At 41.7% G+C, this 21,906-nt stretch overlaps 1 protein-coding gene across 2 annotated transcripts in view; it reads right to left on the bottom strand.

Moving 5' to 3' along the window:
* LOC148010027 (mediator of RNA polymerase II transcription subunit 33A-like) overlaps positions 1 to 21,906 on the bottom strand; it is a 72,528-nt gene that overhangs the window by 2,154 nt on the left and 48,468 nt on the right. For both annotated transcript variants that reach the window (XM_087672691.1, XM_087672692.1), the window contains 2 exons: positions 857 to 1,012; positions 51 to 753 (listed from right to left, as the gene is read on the bottom strand). In XM_087672691.1, the coding sequence (XP_087528817.1) occupies positions 51 to 753; positions 857 to 1,012 (859 nt within the window). The remainder of the gene's footprint in view (positions 1 to 50; positions 754 to 856; positions 1,013 to 21,906) is intronic.

Below are 21,906 nucleotides of genomic sequence, written 5' to 3' on the forward strand. Positions count from 1 at the left end.
GCAGGGAATTGAGAACAATGGCAAAAAATCCAGATTTTATGCTAACCAACCTGTTGTTAGATCACGAGACGAAAGTTTCCCATGGCTGTATGCTGTAAGAAATGCATCTACAATAAAAGGAACTGCTGCTAGAAGATCCCATGCTGGCAGCAAGGGTTTTCCACCAGAATCATCCCCACTAGAACTGCTTGGCATGATAGAAGAGGGTGTGTTTCCACTTTTACTAGTTCTTCTCATTAACATAGTAAGGACTCTGTCAGCAACCTCATGGACAGGATTGCTAGGTGCAACCCCAGACAGAGTACATGCAATGCAGGAACGATGTTGGAGATACCATCCTTTAAGCTGGGGGAATGCATCAAGTGTAATGATTCGATTAGATACTTGTGCCATTTGTGTACAGCTGGGTTGCAGTAAACTCCTACTTGAAGTTGGCATCCTTTCAATGGTGTCTAGATCATCTTTACCTTTCTGTCCAACCGAGGACCCTGACAATGAGGAAATCTGTATGTTGTATAGTGTGAGTAGATATTCTAGGCTTAAAGCAGAGCCAAGAGGATGACCCCCATCCAACAGTCGGTGTTCAACGGGGTGGCGATGGAACTTCCAAAGCTGAATCAGAATTATAAAACCCAATGAGAATAATGTGAGCACAGAGATTTCTTCTCCTGGTCCTGTGATTATGGGGATGGAGGGGGAAAGAGATCCAAAAAACTCACAGATAGGAAGTAAAGCTGCAGCCAATCTTGGAAACTGTTTTGCAAGTAGAGTGCCAGTATTTTAGATTACAAATGGAAAGCAACAGCCTCATGACTACTGTTAGAACTAAATGAACATAAGAAATAGACAGCTTTACCATGCCATATAAAGATAATATATGAAGAACATCTGTAGATATGGCTACAAGTGTGGCATGTAGCATGGGTGCATCAGATATCAGAAACTGATTGTTCCCTCTAGAATCAGCAGGAGGAGGCACAAGCAGACGTAAAACTAATTCAACCGCATGCTCCTGCATCACACACATGTATATATTTTTCTATGTGAGCACCAAAAATCACTCTTTTAATAAGATGCTTCTCATCTCAAGGAAATTTGAAAGTTGCAACTTTTTTGTTTGCATGGATGCCAAACAGTGGATGTTGGCAAAAGTCCTGTAAGTACTTCCAAAAGAATACCTTTTGCAAAAGCCATAAATATAATTCTTTGGAGAATACATCCTCCCAACTGGATTAGAGAAAATACCCCTGAGGTAAAATACAAAGTATAAGGGACTCTGTAAAACGTACGTAGGTACATCACAAATACAATGGTTGTGAAAAACCAATCTGGTGGGCTATAATGCCAGACAATGTGAGGGGCAGTATGGAAAAAGGTGCCACAGTAGCAAGTAGCTTTGAGGGATGTGGAAGTAAAACAATACTTCCAACAAGATACATGTGTGTACCAAAGAGAGGGCATTACGTGATACATTCTGGTGTGACCTATTTATTACCTTACAATGCATCTGAAGAAGGCTGCTCATACAATTTGTTACAAAAATCAAATTCAGTCACGACACACTGGCATAGACTCCATCCGATTAAGATGCACATTGAGGCAGTGTATGGTACTTCATACAATATTTCCCCTGGCATAGACTTCATCCACTTAGGATGCACATTAAGGCAGTGTATGGTCCTCCATACATATTTACTCTGTTTGGTAACCCTGAAAAAGGACTGAAGCGAACTATGTTTGGGGTACATCCATACAAGGGCCTCATTGTGAGTTTGTGTTTTTCTGGCTTTGTGAGTTTGAGTTTTTCTGTTTCTGCTGTATTTGGTAGAGTGTTACAGTTGGCATCAGAGACAACAGGAAGATTTGCCACAATCATCTTCTTTAAAATTGAAGCAGCGACAGCAACACTGAAATACTAAAGATAGTCCATTTACAATGAGCCTAAGGATCTCATATCAACCCAGAACACCACACATAGGGCAATGCAGCATGTCACTCATGGTGGAGCTGCACAAGGCATAAGGTCCACAAGGTCAGGGGCTTCTAGTGCAGTGGCTTTGTCCTCACTCTCTTTGTAGAGGGTCCAAAACCACCCTGCAGTACTAGTAACATTCATGCTGTTAGAACTCTGACCTGGACAATTACTGCTGTTCTAGACCTCATCGGAGATTTCCAATGTACGGGAGGTCACAGCATCTCTCATATACAAAGTCCATTATCATAGATTTCTAAATTATGATAGAGGCAGTAAAATCTCAACCTGATATATCACATGCTCATCAACAAACATGATGCTCTTATAACCTCGCATGTACCAGAAATAGCATTTCATATACTGTTGTCTCTGATAATCGAAGGGGGGGAGGTGGCCCATGTTCATCCCATACCATGTGGGCCACTCCTTAACCTATGTATACCACAGGGGGAGGTGGTCCATGTTTATCCCATACCATGTGGTCCACTCCTTACCTATGTATACCACAAACTCTCATGTCTCGCTTGTGCTAGTTGCTTGAAAGCCTTGTACACTCTCCTAGGCAATCTGTCTAGGTGCATCCCATGTACATGTATGAAGTTGATGGTCTAGAAGAAAGCCTTTGTCATCATTGGGCTGCAGCAAACTCTACTCTAATGATCTCATGGGGTACTGATGGTTTGTTTCAAACCATTTGAGAGAGCATGATGATCTATGGTCTCCCAATCTGTGTCGCTGTATATGCAGTCAAGCAAGGGGTCCAAACAAGCACTCCATAAATCATGGCTAGTGTGACCAATGTGTAAAATAACCACCTCCATGTGAGCCGCTTGTGGGAGTGCGCCTAATGGCACTATCTATCCAGCATGGCTAATGCTACATATCCTCATGTAAGTCGATCTCTAGCTATGGGTGCCATGGTGAATCTCCTACAACAAATGCAGTAAATGTGACCCTGTTGAGCTAAAACATTTAACACGCTTTGCAGGTAATTCGCATTTTTAAACAACCCCAAAACATGTTTAATGAAAAACACAAAATTTGTGCACGGTTTGAGAGAGTTTCAGTGGTCCCCCAAAACCATAATTTTTGAGGCACCCTTCCACATCTATCAATTGACAAGCTCCCCACCACTCAATCTCATACCTTTTATGCAGGTTCTCACTACTCTACTGCGTTTGGTCCATCTGGTATCGCCAACTCACAAACCGCCGGCTCCTGCTTGCTTTCAACACTCCATCAGCCAAGTGACAAGTGGCAGCCCTCCCCTCCCTCTGCATCAAGAGTCTATGCAAAACTTGCATTTGGCCCTTTCACCACCCAGTGGTAGGTGGCAACCATCTCTATCCTCCCGGTGGATGCATTATTGTTGTGTTTGCAGCTTTTTGCTGCCACCCACTACCTCAGCCATCATCCCTACTGGCACATGCCCATCTCTATCCTCCTAGCAGATGCATTATTGCTGTGTTCGCAGCTTTTTGCTGCCACCCACTACCTCGGGCATCATCCCTGTAGTAACCAAACCGAACCAACCACGTTGCCATCACAAAATTTCTCAAATGTTGTCATATGCAAAAGATGCAAGTCACTTTGATGTATCATAGGAAGAAGACTGGGAACATCTATTGGAATTATAGTGTTGAGAGAGCTATAAATGCAAAGAATTTGTTTGGTTTGGCTTTAGGGTTGTATGTTAACATGCAGAAACCAGCTCTATTGAGCTGTAGACAGAAACACTTACATATTATTGTATGTTATCATAAGGGAGTCGATGTAGTTCCCAAGTTAAACTAGATTTCCAGAATGATTAACAATACATTCCTTTATTGGAAATCTCAATGTTGGCAATTAAAGGTAGCTCAAATCCTCAAGTCAGATCCTCCATTGAATCATCAATAGGCTAATTCCATCTCGAGTGAGATTTTAAGTAACATCTCACCTCACACAACCTGCTAGCTATCTTTAGGGAGCTGCATCGCAGATTTAAGGCGTGTTGGGACTTTTTGATTCAATATCTTTTGACTCTAGGTCCCATCCCTCCCCTTCATAAGCAAGAACCATGAAGCACTTGGGATTTATGGATCCCAAACCCCTTATTGATAGATTTGCTAATGCAGTTTATCATACATTGAGTCCAACATAAGCATTGGGTAACTAGCAAAGAAATAAGATTAGAAAGCTCGAGCATCCAACATGATGGTGGAAGACCACATTGCTGAATGTTTCAACTTGAAAGATCCCTTTTCAACGTAGAGTACTCATCTGGAGACTTCTAGTGGAAGGGTTATCAAGTAGTGACCAACTGAGCAAAATGAAGATTATCTATGGTCATTTTGTCTTCTATATGATTCGCATGGAGATTTCTTTACGAAATAGTTCAAACCTGTGAAAGGTGTTCAAACTTCGGATAGAGGGAGAGGTATAATCAAACAAACTGATGATGAGCATAGTAAAAGAAAAACATAACTAAAGTTGGGACAAAAACCCCATCTCCAAGAGCACTTAGATTATACACAGTTTGGAAAGGAGCCAAGCTACACACTGTCCTTCTGGTACAGGCTCTAGATTATTGACACATCTGGAGGTTAGTATTGTTAACCAATTAGTGCTTGAGGCATAGGGGAAACCACCTACACAAAGATTTCGCTTCCTTCTCGAAGAGGGTGGTAATGATCTGATTGATCAACAATTACGGCAAGCATAAAATTCACATAAACTGAAAATGCAAATGTTACCACTTAATCTTGGACTATGGACAGCCTTTTGGCCCCAAAACTAGGGCAATATTTCTTTATCTTGAATTGCAATCTGGATGGAATACAATGAAATTCCTTGAATCTATTTGCTCTCCAATTGCCTCTTACTGTCATAAAGGACCACGAAGCCTTCAAACCAATTTTCCCCTTGGTTTGCTCGGGGATTGGCCTTCAAAAGCCTTACACATCTTTGATCCTCATACTCACAACATGACGAAGAGGTACACAGCCCTCACCGAAGAGGCAATCATACATCCCTTGTTGTTGTACAACATTATGTCTAGGATATAAAAGCATAAGTAAAACCATATCTCAAAAACTTCAATGGTATGCATACGAGTCAAGGTATGACGAGTTTTTTGAGAATTTTACCTAATGCAATGGCTTACATGTGCATGAACTGACAAGCATTTGGCTTCTCATAAGAGAGAAAGTAGTAAGTCATATAGGAACTTGAAGAAAGTAAAGTCTACTTGTGACTGGGAATTGTGGACTTAGGAGATAACTTGTAGGAATTGGTTGTTGTAAATTCAATAAAACCAGTAGAAAAGGATTTGTTTCCACACCAAGAGGCGAGAGCTTCCTCTACACAACACCACTAGTCTCCCCTTACAATAGCGCTTACTGAAACCCGGTTCGTTAAACTCTTTTGCATTTGGTGGTCGCATGTAATCCCTTAACATCTCTCTATTTCTAGGATGATTCACACATACAATTAAGAATTGGAGAGTTTTCTTTTCTATCTTTGCTTTTAATTCGAGCATAAGGCGATCCATCATCCAATGCTTTTGTTTCCATCTAAGTAGCACTGATATAAAGCTATCACAAAATAACTGGATAAGAAGAACTATCATGTACAAAGAAATGCTGATCTTCTTGTACATCTTCGATAGTCACCCTCACATTCAAACAAGCTACATAAAAATCCCTTGAAGTGTTGATTGCTACCTGCATTCTCCATCCATGATCACAATATACTGGCCATGCATTGTTTTGATACAAACTTCTAACTATCACATCAACCTGTGAGCCATGGTCAATAAGCGCAATACTTGGAATCTCAAGCTTTCCAATTAAGAATTGGAGAGTTTTCTTTTCTATCTTTGCTTTTAACTCGAGCATAAGGCGATCCATCATCCAATGCTTTTGTTTCCATCTAAGTAGCACTAATATAAAGCTATCACAAAATAACTGGATAAGAAGAACGATCATGTACAAAGAAATGCTGATCTTCTTGTACATCTTCGATAGTCACCCTCACATTCAAACAAGCTACATAAAAGCCCCTTGAAGTGTTGATTGCTACCTGCATTCTCCATCCATGATCACAATATGCTGGCCATGCATTGTTTTGATACAAAATTCTGACTATCACATCAACCTGTGAGCCATGGTCAATAAGCGCAATACTTGGAATCTCAAGCTTTCCAATTTTCACAATTGTTTCTATTGTTGCTCGAGCCCAATGATTACATGTATAATAACATTCAGGAATCAATCTTGAAATCTTATCATCAGTGCAATGCATCGACTTTACTCCCCTTTGTGTATTGTTGTAATTTACTGTTTTTTCAGCCATTATATCAACTTTAATACCATCAGTAAATTATTTTTTTAACATCAGAAAATTCTAAAACAGCATATGTATCATTCTCATAATATGCATGTATACCTTGCAAACCAGGCTATTCTTCCTTCTCCACCATAGCATTTATTAGTTCACCAAGAAATTGTCGTTTCCTCTTTATAATGTCAGTAATTTCATCATTAAATTCTCTTTCTGTAATGCCAAGCACTTTCCCAAGAGTAAACTCAACCCTACTATTTAAGATGCGCTCTTCAAGCACTTTCTTCAAATTGGTTACCCCGACTATTTTCCCTTTTTCTTTCCATCTTGCCTTTTGATCTTTTGAGTGTGGAGCTACTGCCCACTCTTACTCACTATCTTGTGTCCACACACACTCTCTCTTTCTCCATTTCCAACATTTGGTAAATGTAAACATGGATGAGGGTGATAGCATAACAGATCACCTTATATATAGAATTTGCGTGAGCAGTTACTCAATGTTGATGAGATTATTTAGGATGTTGAATTGGATAACATCACACTAAACTCTCTTCCAGAGTCATATCTTGGTTTTCAAAGCTCTTTGATCTTGTCATTTAGGGGGTAGCAACCCCTTACTTTTGTGGAGTTGGAAGGCCTCTTGTTGCAAGAGGAGAAAACTCGGAAGAATGTTGCATTGTGTTTAGGTGATGTGGCTATTCTTTTCAAGTTCAAAAGCAAGGGTAAAGCTAGACAAAATGCACAAAATCAGCAAGAGGGTGATATTGATAGACATCAAACAAGGTTGTTCAAGACTCGGATAAGTCTAAAAAGAATTGCAATGCACGTGATCACTATATTGATGAGTGCCGAAAGAGATTGTCCAAGGAGGAGAAGAAAGACTCTGGTTTGGCTGTCCAAGAGGCATCAGCCACCAAATTAGTAGATGATGATGTGCCAACCAGCTTGGTAGAGGAAGATTATGCATTTCTCACATGCAATTATGCTTTTTCTATGGCAGATTTAGCATTTAATGCTACCGAAATGCAACAAACATGGTATTTTGACAATGATGCTTCAAACCACATCACTTTCAAGAAGTGCTTGTTTACTTCTTTGCATTCAATCCCTGTTGGAAAGCGTGTCACATGTGGCGGAGGATGAGAATAATGAAGATGGTTGCAAGAAGTTTCTTGCAAGCCACATTGCCGATTGTGAGTAGATTCTAGCTAGACTAGAAGAGATTCATCTTACTCTTTCTAGTCAAAACTCTCTCTCAAGTAGAGAAAGCATTGGCTATAGGCTATATGTGCAAGACTTATGGCAAAAGGCCCTCTCCAACAAAGGTTGATGGACAAGACGTAGGGTACTTGTTCCACTATTTCAGAGGTAAGAAGATTCTTAGGAGAGTATGTATTTTACCTCATCTAGATACCGCATTTCGCACATGTGGCTCACGATCTCTGTCTGTTATTTCACAAGGGACAAAATTTCCAATGGGAAAGAAAGCACACAAAGGCCATGAGGAGATTGAAGAGGTTGTTAAAGGCTACACCAATGTTAAGAAAGGCTGACTATTTGAAGGGAAAGCCCATTGCCATTACAATGGATACTAGCCTGATTGGTATTTGATGGGTAATTGGGCAAGATGACAAGAAAGGAAACAGATATGCAATCACATTCGGTGCAAAGTGTGATGGCCTACACACAGTGAAGGTTCAATTTTCAATAATGGCAATGGAGAGAGAGAGAGAGAGAGAGAGAGAGAGAGAGAGAGAGAGAGCAGCAGTAGAGAGTGACAGAGAGTGAAATCCACAACGCGTGGGTACAAAGAGTTGTTTCACTCTTAGGTTTTTGTAATAGTTATATATAAAGTACTAAAGTACAAGTGCTAAGAGTGTGTTTACACCCGAGCACGTATAAAAGGTTTGGTACCCTTGATTCCCAATAACCTCCCACCTAAAGGCAACATGCCTAAAGGTTGAGAAAAGAATGAGCTAAGTATATACAAAGCTGAAATACATATACTATCCAACTCCCATCATCTGTCGACAATGAGCAAACCCCTCTGCTCGAAGACCCTTCGTGAGAAGATATACGGGATTATCATCTGTATGTACCTTGACAAGCTCAATGCTTTTGCTGTCAAGTACATCCCTGGTAAATTGATACTTCACTTGTATGTGCTTCATCTTTGTATGAAATATGGGATTCCGTGTTAGCATGATAGCACTCTAACTATCACAATGGAGGACAAGAGTCTCAATAATGCCAAGCTCTCCCACCAGACGTGAAAGCCATAAAGCCTCCTTACATGCCTCAATGGCAGCCACATACTCTGCCTCTATAGTAGACAATGCAATACACTTCTATAGCCTAGAGATCCAAGAAATAGCTCCCCCTGAGAAGATGAATACAAATCTTGAAGTAAACTTCCTACAATCAGTATGACCAACATAGTCTGCATCTGTAAAGCCAATGACAGATACCTTCTGCTTTTCAAAGCAGATGCACAAACCCTTTGTGCCCTTGAGATATCTCATGATACCTTTCACTGCTTCCCAATGCTTTCTACCAAGATGTGCCATGTACCTGCTAACCACTCCCACTACAAATGCTATGACAGGATATGTAGCAACCACAATATACATCAAGCTACCCATAGCTAAAGCATACGGGATCTTGGCCATTTCAACATTTTCATCATCAGATGTAGGGTTGTCCTCTACACTGAGTTTCACATATGGAGGCAATGGTACATCAATTGCTTTCCCCTCCTCCATATTGAAATGCTGCAAAATCTTAGATACATACTCCTACTATGACAAATAAAGAAGACCTTTCGATCTGTTCCTGAGTATACGCATGCAAATAATATGATTTGCTTCACCAAGATCCTTTGTATGAAAGTTGCTTTCTAGGTTCTGCTTCAATGTGTCTCACACATGAACATCCCTACCACCAATCAACATGTCACCCGCATACAAAACCAGTATAATAAGGCTGCCAACAAATCTCAGCCCAGCTATCCCACAAATGACCGAGGTACAAAGCAAGTACCAAGCAACAATGAAAATTCAAGTAATTACAAAAGTTTCAGATCTGCAAATCAATTTTCATATGTATGAAATGCATGCTACATCACACCATAAGCAATTACAGCCATATCACGGGCTAATACATCAATTTCGTGAGAAAGCCCCAAACTTTAGCTGCAATTTCTACTCCAAATGCATCCATGGGAAAAATTTGACTCCCACGATCAAAAGCCCCAAAATTTCTCTGCTCAAATGACATCAAATGTAACTCCCGAATATGGATTGCACAAGCCAATTTTGACAAAATTTTAGAAATTTCCCAAAAGCCCCAAATTTGTCCGAGGTCCTATGTGTTGAATTTGCATAGAAATTGCATTTTGCATTGCAAGTACATACAAGGACCAAATTTGACCCAAACTTTGCAAATTTTGCAAAAGCCTCGAATTGTATGGGGTCCAATGTGACAAAATTTCAAGAATTGTACTTGTCCCACTGCAATTTCTACACGTACGTGAAAAGCCCCAATTTCCAAGACCCGAGAGTGTGCAAAAATGAGAAAGAAGAGACTTTACTATTGCTTTGTGTACTTCCAAAAACCTTTGATACAATCCCACAAGATAGACTATTACAAAGGCTGCAGACATTGGGGATCACATCAAACATGATTTGGAACATCTATGCATTGTATGAGAGGATGGTAGGCCAAATGAGATGCCCAAAAGGACTTTTCATACATGGTCTCTAGCACCATTGGATTGAAGCAAGGATGTCCTCTCTCCCCCACACTCTTCAATCTCTACATCGACAAGATAGAAGATCACATCACACAAGGAGGTGGCGATGGGGTGGAGATAGTAGGTATACTTGTCTCCATTATGCTTTATGCTGATGATATTGTTCTCGAAAAGAATAAGCATGTTGAATATCATACTATCGTAACAATGCACGTGCATTATGGCTAGTTCCTAATTGAGATTCAGAGACTCCGTACATCATTACTACATGCAGACACCACAAAGAGAGGGGGACGTCAATTTCTTCTAGATAGTGACTATACACGCACAATAGCTACACAAAGAGGGGTAATAGTCTAGAGAGTTGAGGAGATCAAAGCAGTACAGTGACCATGGATATAGGAGTACTAGATATAGATGCTACACTAGAGAGAGATGAGGAAGATCTGCCAACAACATGAGCAACACATGATAGAGCTGAGGGATTAGTCCAGATGCTACCCTCGTACTATTTCATGAGCGATATATGGCATACTATACCCATCGATCCTGATTGGGTGGAACTAGATATTTATATGTCATTCAGTCACACAACTAGACATGTATTGCTTGATCCTCCTATTGTATTCCTACATGCGCATTACTTTGTCTTGTACATCGCCTTAGCTTCTTTTCATAGTATATGACTGACAACCTTGTATAAGACTACTCATAACTCTCCAACCTTAATGCGGTTCACCAAGCTTTCCGAAGGAAAATTGTAGCCCCAGTTCGGAACTAGAACTTCCCAAAAGATACCAAAGGCAAATTCTGTAAGCTGCTGCTCCAAAAAAAGTCCACACAGCCTGCTGTTTTGTTTTCTTGTGCGCAGTCTACTTCAGACATCGACCTTCCAAAGCATGTATCTTCTGCGTACTTATTCAATTGGATACCAAAGTTGGTAGGGATCTTCTTTAGGTGTGAAAGTATACTTTGGATACGTTGCGCATTATCAAAAGCTCCCCAATCAACACCAGATTTCAGATCATTGAAGCTGTCCAAAACTGCAAACTGCAACAACTTACTTTGCAGCTTGTTTGTATCGTACTTATAGCACTCTTACCATAGCCACTCTAAACCTGCTTCTCTTCTAACTTCTTAGCCTTTAGTAGGTTCAAAGCCCTCTGCATCATCCATAAAGTCATCGTCATCATCCTCTTCATTATCCTGGTTGATACCCATCTCCAAGTCTTTTTCCTCATAAGCATTAGACTCTCTTCTTTTGAACAATTTGATTGTAACGTGTCCACCTGTTCCCTTTCAGGACACGTCTTAGCAGTCCATCGGGAAGAGAGTCTAGAAGGCTCCGCCCGGCACTCCCATGGAATGTTACGGGGTTTGCAATCTAGGACTTCCCGAGTCTGCCACGTAGCGGAAGTATTCCGGCCGTTCCCACTTAGGACCGACCTGAATCAAGGTTTCCCCTAATGGTCACTTTCCTAAACGGCAGCTAGCGTCGAACCCCAGGCAAACTACTTTACGCAGAAACGTCAAGGTCGAAGCGGATTCACGCTGCACTTGGTTCAAGGAGAATGGGAAACGAGAGGGATACAAAGCTCGACCTCTCTGCCATCAGGCATAGTCCCATTCCGTTCCCCTAAAACAGCATAAATCGGGATTCTAGTAATCTAAACTCTAGGTCAACGCCCTTGCTGTTCATTTCCTTTGAGAAGAGCTCCTTACTGTCCATTTCGATTGAGAAAAGTTCCTGGCCAACCGGGACCACCCAATCGTAGGACGGACCCATGGCCACATCCACCGCACTTTCCTCAGGGTTACTTTAGTTGTCTAATTACCTACCACATTTAATTGGACATGCATCAAGCAGCTTCTTTAATTAGCCAGTTAGACACTAATTCCTTCACGTAATCTTAGCACTTGACATAGAAAAACAATGTCAAACAAGTTCCTTTTCAACAGGTTATCTTATTTATCTTTGGAATACATCCATAAAGTCTAGCCCGTAGGCTAATCCATAATCTACCCGAAGGCTATCCAGCAATCCACAAGGATTACTAATCCAAGATTCTGCCCGTAGAATAGTATGCGGGCCTGGAGATCCAATCCCGAGTCGCGTTGGCCTCTTGTGCAAGGCCCGGAAGGCAAGGGATTTACAGCCAGAGCCCCCCCTGGCACCCAAGCGTCCTGCTCTAAGTAGCGCTCAACAAAGAGACCTCACACGACGGGTTCGGTCCACGTTCCTAGCGCGGCTAACAACCCCCTTGGTTAGGGTCAAGCAGACAGTCGGGGGTAACTGATGCTACCTCTTTCTTCAGGCCTTCAACCTGAAGCATTAATTAACTTTTCATCTTTTAATTCCTTGAGCAAACAATGCAAACAGTGCTCCTAAACTGTTACAAGCACAATCAATCCAGTAGTTGTTTATTTGGCCAACTGCTAAGGAGTGAATCCTTATCTCCGAATGCATCCAGCATTTGATCCGGGATCAATTGCAACTTGGCAAGATCCCCAAGGGTTTGTTTGTCCACCCTTTTGTCCTTGGGTTAGGACCATACCCTGTTAACCCAACTTAACCAACACCTTAGGTTTCATAAATTAACAGTAAATCCTAGCGACTATGTCGCTCTAACTTGATTGATCCTTTGCTTCCAAGCAAATACCTAACTTCCCTTAACTTGGCAATTTTCCCCAAGAAATGTGATCTAACAGGATGACGACTCATCCTCTTGCAAGTTAAACTTGCGCAAAACCTGCCAACCTCATTCCAAGGAATGGCAAAACTCTCTTGTGATCAAACCACAAGGCCATGCGACGTTGCAACTTGTTGCATAAGTGTCGCATCTATTCCATGGGAACATTTCACCCATTGAATGGCGTTTCCTGGTCAAGGAATTATGTTTAGACAAGAAGCAAGGTTTAGGGTGTCTTCTTACCCAACCCAATCCTAATTGCACTAGGCCGACAACGTTCGGTCCTAGGGATTCCAACTCAATTCGAGTTTTAGCATTAGATTGAATGATCCTTAGGGTAAAAACTCTAGATCGTTACTTGCATGAGCGTCCGATTGACCCAACATTCCATGAATGTGGGTAGGACCTTTGGGTATGAGGGTTTCGACTTGGCAACAAGTGCGAAACTAGGCCGAATCCTTAACGCGCTAAACCCTAGATAGCACTTGGGGTATTTATCGTATCGACTGAACCATGCCTATACGAATCCCTTGCGGGTTAGGTGATTTAGATAATTCCATCTACTTGTCTTGAACCTTTTCTAGAGATGATAAACTTGATCTAAAAGAAAAAACTAGTTGCAATATGTCACAATACACGTAAACACGCTATTCATTGCTTCTATATACCACTAGATTCGCAATAACCCTACCCTTTCTTGTTAAAATCAAAACGCATGATAATTTGCAGAATATCTTTCATAGGGCCTACTAGGACTTACATCAAAGAATCATGCCTATAACCTTTTTGTCTATGCTTTAGAATCTCATGCTTTTAATGAACCATGCAACCTTACTAGGACTTACATCAAAGAATCATGCCTACAACCTTTTTGTCTATGCTTTAGAATCTCATGCTTTTAATGAACCATGCAACCTTTCCTTAGATGCAACTCTTGAGGAATGAATTTTTCGCATGACAAATATGCAACAAGCAACCTTCTCCTAGTTACAACGTAGTTAATGAAGTTCAAGCAAAACTAAAGCTAGTGTTAACTTATTCCATTTTACAAGCACATGCCACATGCAAATCCATAGATTCCTTTTTGTACTCTGTAATTACTTTTCGGATAACATCCTACGGGTATTAACGACTTTTTCCCATGAACCATTACAATGAAGATTTTTCCTAAAAATGCGACATACGCTTATTCTTTCCATGTCTAGCCACAAGTGCACTTAATAATTTCAACCTTATAATGATAGGCAATAGGTGTTCTAGGCTCGTCACTTTGAGATGCACGACAAGGCAACATACTATTAAGGTTGTAAGATGGATAGACAATTTGCGTTCATCACATTGAAAATACCAATGACCCAATTGCATGTCATGAATTAAGTCTAGTAATTGTTCAAATAGTCAATTTTTTTCCAATTGCATTTAACTAGGCTAGGTGAATTTGAACATGCATAGGTACTTCCTATTCCATGAAGTTATCGTGCTTAATGCATTACTTTTGCATGGAATCAAAATCATAAAACTGGGCTTGTGGGCTCGGGGAGATGTCCACCTGCAAGCTCGGGGAGGAACCCTCCGCAGGTGCACCTTGCGACTTCTTGGGAGCTATCGTAGGCATGATTATGAACTCCGCGGATTACCCTTGCTTCTACGCGTTCTCCAAACAGCCTTAAGATGTGCCTTCTCCCTCGTATGCAGGAGATTTCTTCACCGAAATTCGGATCTTTGAGAACTCTAGAGCTTGTGGGATTGGGGCTTATGGGAAGGCTTGTGGGGAAGAGCTTTATGAGGCGGTTTTAAAACCGGAAAGGCCGCAGGAACAAGGCCCAAAGCCTTATCCTTTAGAAGCTGTGGGAATGGAACTTATGGAGGCCCCCTCCCTTAGAAGCTGTGGGGATGGGACTTATGGAAGCCCCCTTCCTTAGAAGCTTAATAAGAAGCTTCTAGATGTATACAGAACGTGACATAAGGAATGATTAGGGAGGAGGGTGACGAATCGGATGGCGCTAACGTTGATGACGAGTGGCGGCGAATCTGGGTGGCAGCAGCAGGAGGCAAAACGGCGGCAGCTTCCTGGCTTGGGGATGGCGATGACGACCTCCACTCTCTCTCTCCTCTCCCTCAGCACGACGCCGTTTGTCTGCTCCTCTCTCCTTCCAATCCCCACTAAGGGGTGTTCTTATATAGGCTTAAGGGGGGAGAGAGGAAAGCCCCAACACGTGGGTCGTGCATGGCTTCCCCCCTCTCATGCAACCCACACCTCTCACCTAGCCCATCCCTCCCCACACTCCCTCTCCTCCAACCATGCATCGGCTGGGGGAAAGGGATAATAATAAAAAAATTTGCATTATTATTATCCATTTTGCCCCCTCCCAAGAGGGTGTTTCTCCGCGGTTATGCGGACTTGAACCCCCCTGCTCGATTTCACAATGCGAAGGCCTCGTCTTTGCGCGTGCGGGGTACGGATTAAACTGCCCGGTAAATACAATGCGGGAGATAACCTTGCACAGGTTTTACGCGGCGTGCGGGGAGTCAGGTTTAGTAATAATTTCGAGCGGGAATATTACATTGATCCATTTCCTTGCAATAGGTATCAGTCTATGCCTCTTGTCAAATCTTTCTTTATTGCAAAGCCTTGCTGCCCTTAATTTTGCAATTGCTATCTCTATGTCCTCTTGTCTTCTCTCTACCTGACAAATGCATATAGCAAGCACGTCTTCTCTACTCAGCTCTTTCTCCCAAGGTAAAATACTCTATTTGGTAGCCACCTCTCCAAGAAGCATAATAGGCTTTTGCCCATACATTAGTTCAGCTGGCATTATCTAGTTATTGCACTATGTGTCGTACGGTTAGCCCATAATGCATATGGCAATAGCTGTGGCCACTCTTTTATTTTGCCTCCACATGACTTTGCCAATGCTTTGATGATAGAAGGATGTCCCCTCTCACTTTTTCCCTTTCCCTCTGGATTATATGTTGATGTGAATCCAAGCTCGATACCAAGTCGAGAGAAGAAATCACGAGTCTCATTTGCAACAAGCTCCCCTTTATTTGTAGTGATCTTACCTACACAGTCATAGCGACAAACGACTTATTGCAAGAGAAATTTGCATACAACTTTTATTGTCTTAGTGCTCAAGGGTAGATCGGTTTATTGCAAACCATCTCTGTGTTTCATTGATACATACATTTGACAAGTATAGCATAATTCAACAAATTGTGAAACATCTTTATACATTGCTTCCCGCCAATTCCTCTCATTAATCTTTTCAAATGTAGCCTAGACTCCTCTATGACCAACCCAAAATACTTTTATGAAACTCCCTCATTACCCGTAATTGCCTAGCTCTATCACTAACGACTCGTAGTGAAACCTCTTTTTTCTTCTTTGCATGTTTTCAAAGATATCCATCTTTTAGAACAAACCCATATGCCTTTCTTTTAGTTCTCTTGTAGTCCTCTTTAGACCATTAATCTTTCTTGGATAGTGTGCTAAGGTATTGTCCTAACATAACACCTAAAGTGTATTTTCCATCATTTTCAAAAATGGGAAATGGGAATGGGAATGGGAATGAGATGCCTTGCAACAGGGAGAACACCCAAAGTGAGGGAATGGGAATGACATATATAGATGACAATGGCAAGATCTTTAAGGGAAGGAAAGCCCTGAATAGAGGTTAGAGGGCCCATATTACCCATCGAATACACACACACATATATCGCAGTCACTCTCAGTCCAATTTTCATACTCATCACTAGCAAATGGTTCTGTAATTTCACTTTTGCAATAGTGAATCGAACAAGCATAATAGAGTTAAATGCAAATTTTGTTTCCGAGTATTGGAGAAGTTCTTTGTCACTTCTCTTGCAAAACTCAGTATGCAAGTATTGATAATTACATATAAATGTGGTAATCTTATTGTCTTTCGTAACAAGAGATGTAGTCCATGGTAAGTCCCCAACATCCTTCAATAAGTTATTTAAGCAATGTGTCATGCATAGATTGAAGGTAATACGTGGATACATTGCCATTAAAATATTTCTTGCTGCCCTATTTATAGGTTCACCATCAGCCAAAAATTTGCACTACATTTTTTGCCCCAATAGCCTGCACTACCTCGCACCATTCGGTTGCCAATACATTTGCACTCTTTCTAGCCTTTGAAGCATCATGACTACTGATGCGCAACTATGCAGCCATCTCATGGGCCATCATTGGCAACAGGTCATGGTATTAGACAGAGTTCATTGCACAATTCATGGGAACCAAATTAAAAAAGAGGAAATAGATGCAAAAGTGACACGATTTTTCTACCATGACCATATTGGATTCAAATTAGCCAAGTCATCGTATTTTTTAAATATGGTGATAAAGATTGTATAGTATGGACCCACATATAGGTCCCCTTTATCCAAAACTATCAAGACTACATTGTTTCAAAAGGAGAGAGCAGCCATACAGATTGCAACAGCAAATTTTTGCAATCAATGGGCAAGAAATGGAGTGACCTTGATAGCAAATGGATAGAGTGATACATACCATAGGTCCATACACGGCATTGTGACATATTCTCATGGGGATCTATAGTCATCTTGGTACTCTTTTGCATGAAGCACCTTGCCTTGTTTGCCTTGGGTCCATGATGGTAGATCCACTGTTATGTTTGGTGTCCTGTTGGCATGTGAATTTCCCATAGAAGTGGCTATATGGTCAATCAACTTGTGTCTTTTCTCAACTAATCCAATGGTGCAAAAATGCTCCTCTTTTCCCTTCTCATGCAGAAGATAGACTTATTAAATTAATTTTCAAAAGATCAGTTTTGAAAATGAATTTAATAATTATTCTAGTGCCCAAGAAAATAATTCAACCAACCAATAATTAAATTGGCTAGGCCAATTTGTCTTCCAAGTATCCCTAAGTAGTTACTGACTCTTAGGCTAGCATTAACTAATTAATTAATACCTAGTCTCTAATGTCACCACTGACATCTGTGGCCAGTAAATTGGTCTGGGCCCAAATCTAACATTGAGTACCACTAGTACCCATCAGACATAACTTAGTATAGCTTTTACCTTTGACACAGATTGATATCTCGAGGTCTTAATGCCTAGTCTCTAATGTCATGATTGACATCACTGGCTAATAAATTGGTCTAGGCCCAAATCTAACATTGGGTACCACCTAGCATGCATCAGACATAACTTATTACAACTTTTACCTTTGACACCGATTGATACCTCGGGGACTTGGATCACAAATTGTGAAATAATCAACTTGCACCTCACATGTGCACGTCACATCGGCACATTTGATTAACTTTTAATTAAATCCTAAGCAAAGAACTAAAACTTCATGTCCTCGTGACATGTGGTACCTTTGGAGCTCCAAGAGGAAGAGACGTACGCATTATTGGTTCTCATTCTCCATGACATGATGAAGAGGTCTAAAGCACCTCACATGTCCAAGTCACATCGGCACATTTGATTAACTTTTAATTAAAGCCTAAGCAAAGAACTAAAATTTCATGTCCTCGTGACATGTGGTACCTCTGGAGCTCCAAGAGGAAGAGACCTAGGCATTCTTGGTTCTCATTCTCCATGACATGATGAAGAGGTCTAAAACCATCATAGAGGAGGCAATGGTACCGTCCTTGTGTGTCATAGTATATTGTGCATCTACATATGTAATGCTCCTCTGTCTCAGGCTCTCGGCCATAAAGCTAGCAAGTCCTATTCTTTGCTAAAGTATCTATGCATCTACATGTCTCCATTTGTAGCCTATGAGAGAAGATACGGATCTATCCAATAGCAGTACGTATGCTGTCGAAAAGATGGGTGTCCATGTTGTTGAGCTAAAATATGCATTACTTGCTAATTAGCCTCTTAAACAGCCCCAAAATACACTAAAAATGCTCTTTTAGAGTAAAACCCTAAAACGAGGAGCGGTTCGAGAGAGTTCAGTGGAAACCCTAAAACGGGGAGCGGTTTGAGGGGAGTTCAGTGGAAACCCTAAAACGGGGAGCGGTTCGAGAGAGTTTAGTGGAAACCCTAATTTTTGGGGTGCCCTTCCACATCTATAAATAGACAGGCTACCTCCATTCAACCATCATCCTTGTTTTGCAGGTTACACCAACCCACACACCCTCTGCTGCTGTTGGCGCCCAGTTTCCAGCTTGCAGCCCGCCTCCATTTGCTGTCCAGCCATCATCGACTGCAGCCACATCAACTTCAGCCTATCCATTGCTGTAGGCGACAGCTCTCAGCTGTTGGCGACTGCTCCAATCTGTCCCAGACTGCTGTTCAGCCTGCTATCCATCATCTCCAGGGTCAGCCAACCTGCATTTTCAGCATTGCAAGCCTTGACACTCTCGGACACTGTTTCAGCCTGTTGTTTACAGCAGACTGTGCACAGTTTCCAACCCTCAATCGGTGGTACACTGCTGCGTTTAACAGTTTCCAACCTCCAGACTGTTGCGTTTTGGTGACCAACCTGCTGCCATTCACTATTCAGCACTCCTACACTCCGACTGGTGGTCACAGACTTGGGATCCATCTTCAATGGACGTCACACTCCGAGATTGCTCTGCCCTTGAGCACATTGTACGCTCTTACATTCATTTACAGCATTCATTCACTTCAAAGTTGAGTTCTCTCTCTCCCTTCTTCTGTTTGTGTTTGAGTTTTTGTGTTTGAGTTTTGAGTTTTGCGTTTAGGGTTTGAATTTTGAGTTTTGCGTTTAGGGTTTGAGTTTTGCTCTCTGTGTCTGTGTCTGTGTCTTTGTGTTTCTGTCATGGTCGTACACTCTGTGTGTCCTCAGTGCAAACCCTAGCAGTCTTCTTAACACATGTATGTTGGTTGAATAGTGAATCCATTATCAGAGAGACACAAGAAGTGACTCCCGCAGAACTCCATCTTGGATTGTAGAGAGATTGGTGGGTGGATCCATGTTCTCATTGTCGTAGTCCTCAAGATATCAGCGTAGATCACTTGGTTGGTTAAGAGAAAGTGTAGGGCAATCAAGGCTGTAGTCAAAAGGTGGAAGGCGATCAATATCCAAACCATGTAGGCTGTTCCAAATAGTCATTCTTGAAAACCAACAATTCTTGTCGTCCTCTATTGCAAGTTGTCTAGAAGAAGTCCGTGCCAATTTGGAGTATCTATCACATGGGAGATCTCATAACTTGTGCCAAAAGGTCATTGCTTTGAAAAGTGTCTTTGTGATTATAGGTGCTGCCCCCGGCTCTGCTTTAACAATGGGATATAGGATGAGAGGAGAGAGAGAGAGAGAGAGAGAGAGAGAGCGCAACACTCAAAGGTTGAGCTTTGATATGGTGAATATCCAGGTGTCAAATGGTATTGATGTGGCTTTTCTTGACCTGCACATTGGACATGGGGATGAGAAAGAATCGGTGGAGTCAAATGGTGACTCTTTGGCTGAGGATTTTGGGCAGTTGATGAAAGGAGATGAGATGGGGAATCACCATAAGATGACGGTTGATGAACCGGTTTTGTGTGCTCCAAATTTTTGATATGGTGAATATCCAGGTGTCAAATGGTATTGATGTGGCTTTTCTTGACCTGCACATTGGACATGGGGATGAGAAAGAATCGGTGGAGTCAAATGGTGACTCTTTGGCTGAGGATTTTGGACGGTTGATGAACCGGTTTTGTGTGCTCCAAATTTGCCTCAACAAGATGTTCATGTTTCTTGCTCACAGACCGATGTGTCTTTCCAATTTATGCTTGTCACTACCAACAATCTTATGTTGGATCATGTTCATGCCAATGAAGGTAAAGCAAGCTCTTTACTGGAAGGGGATCATGTGATTGCTGCCATGGGAACTGGCTTGGTTTTATAGCAGATCGCTGCCTTTCATGAGAGGGCAGCCATCCTTTATTTTATGGAAAGGACTCCTTGATTTCATGAGAGGGCGCTTTGACACACATGGCAGGCTTTTGCCTCCTCGAGATATTCTCCATTCTCAGCAACAACAGTTTCCTTCTTATGCTTCCATTGCTAGTTCGCAGAGGGCAGATAATCCGTAATGAGATGGAGAGATTTGAGGCTGCTAAAGGGAAAGGGAAAGCGGTGATTCAATAGCTCTCTCTCTTGTGATTTATCATGAGACTTGCTTTATGGAATGCTAAATGCATCTCTTCAGGCAGTAAGTAGTATCGGTTGTGGAAAATTATGTTAGTTGGGAATTGGGATGTTTTTTGTGTTGTGGAGCACAAACAACATGCTTCGGCATGTTCTTATGTATACAAGGATTATACAATGTTTTTTAGTGGGGTCAGGTTCCATATAAATATGGAGTTATGTTGGCTATTAGATCTTCCTTGCAACCATCCTTGATTATTGGGATGCTCGCGGAAGATTTTTGATGCTGGAAATCATATATGAGGGTGAGATTTTGTAGCTGGTGGGTGTGTATGCTCCTATTGCTTGGGGCGCCGTCAGCTTTGGGATGACTTGCACAGCCTTTCCATGGCTCGGCAAGGTTTTGTTATGGGCGATTTTAATGCATGTGTATCTGCGGATCAGGTGACTTCACCGCACTCAGTCATGGATGGCCCTAAGCTACTGGCTTGGGATGCACTGGCAACTATGTGGACTTGGATGCATCCTTCACAATGTGGATATACTTATTGTTATCTTCAGCATCCAAGCACTTGGGCCACACTTGATAGGATCTACATTTGTCAGAGCGATTCTTCACTTCCTGTAGTGATTGATATGTGGGTGGAGTGACATGTCATGTCAAATCACTATACCTTTATTTTGAATTTGACTCATAGGCCAATTCATGCCTTTAAGGCTCTGCTTGCTCGTTTGCCTCTACGTTTCAATCAATCTTTTTTGCTGCAAAATCAGTTTTTGGAATGTATCTAGCAATTGATTGCTTCTTTTAGCTCGAGGGTCCTATTTGGAGGTACGGAAGCATGAGCTGCGGACTCCATGATTAGTCTAAAGAAGGTGTCTCCTCCAAATAGCATTGTGTATCTAGCTAGAACTATGCTGTGAGATCTGTATCTACAGATATAGTGCTCCTCGCCCTCCACCTCCTCGCATAGTCTGCAAATCCACTCAACTCTGGAAATGTGGACTGCCCTCCCAACCTCGATCTCAAGCTGATGAGCCGAAGGCTCTCCTAGCTAGTCTATCTGGA

Source organism: Lygodium microphyllum, chromosome 30, assembly GCF_053477565.2.
Source record: "Lygodium microphyllum isolate KBCC chromosome 30, Lygodium_microphyllum_v1.1.10, whole genome shotgun sequence".
Taxonomy (NCBI): Eukaryota; Viridiplantae; Streptophyta; class Polypodiopsida; order Schizaeales; family Lygodiaceae; genus Lygodium; species Lygodium microphyllum.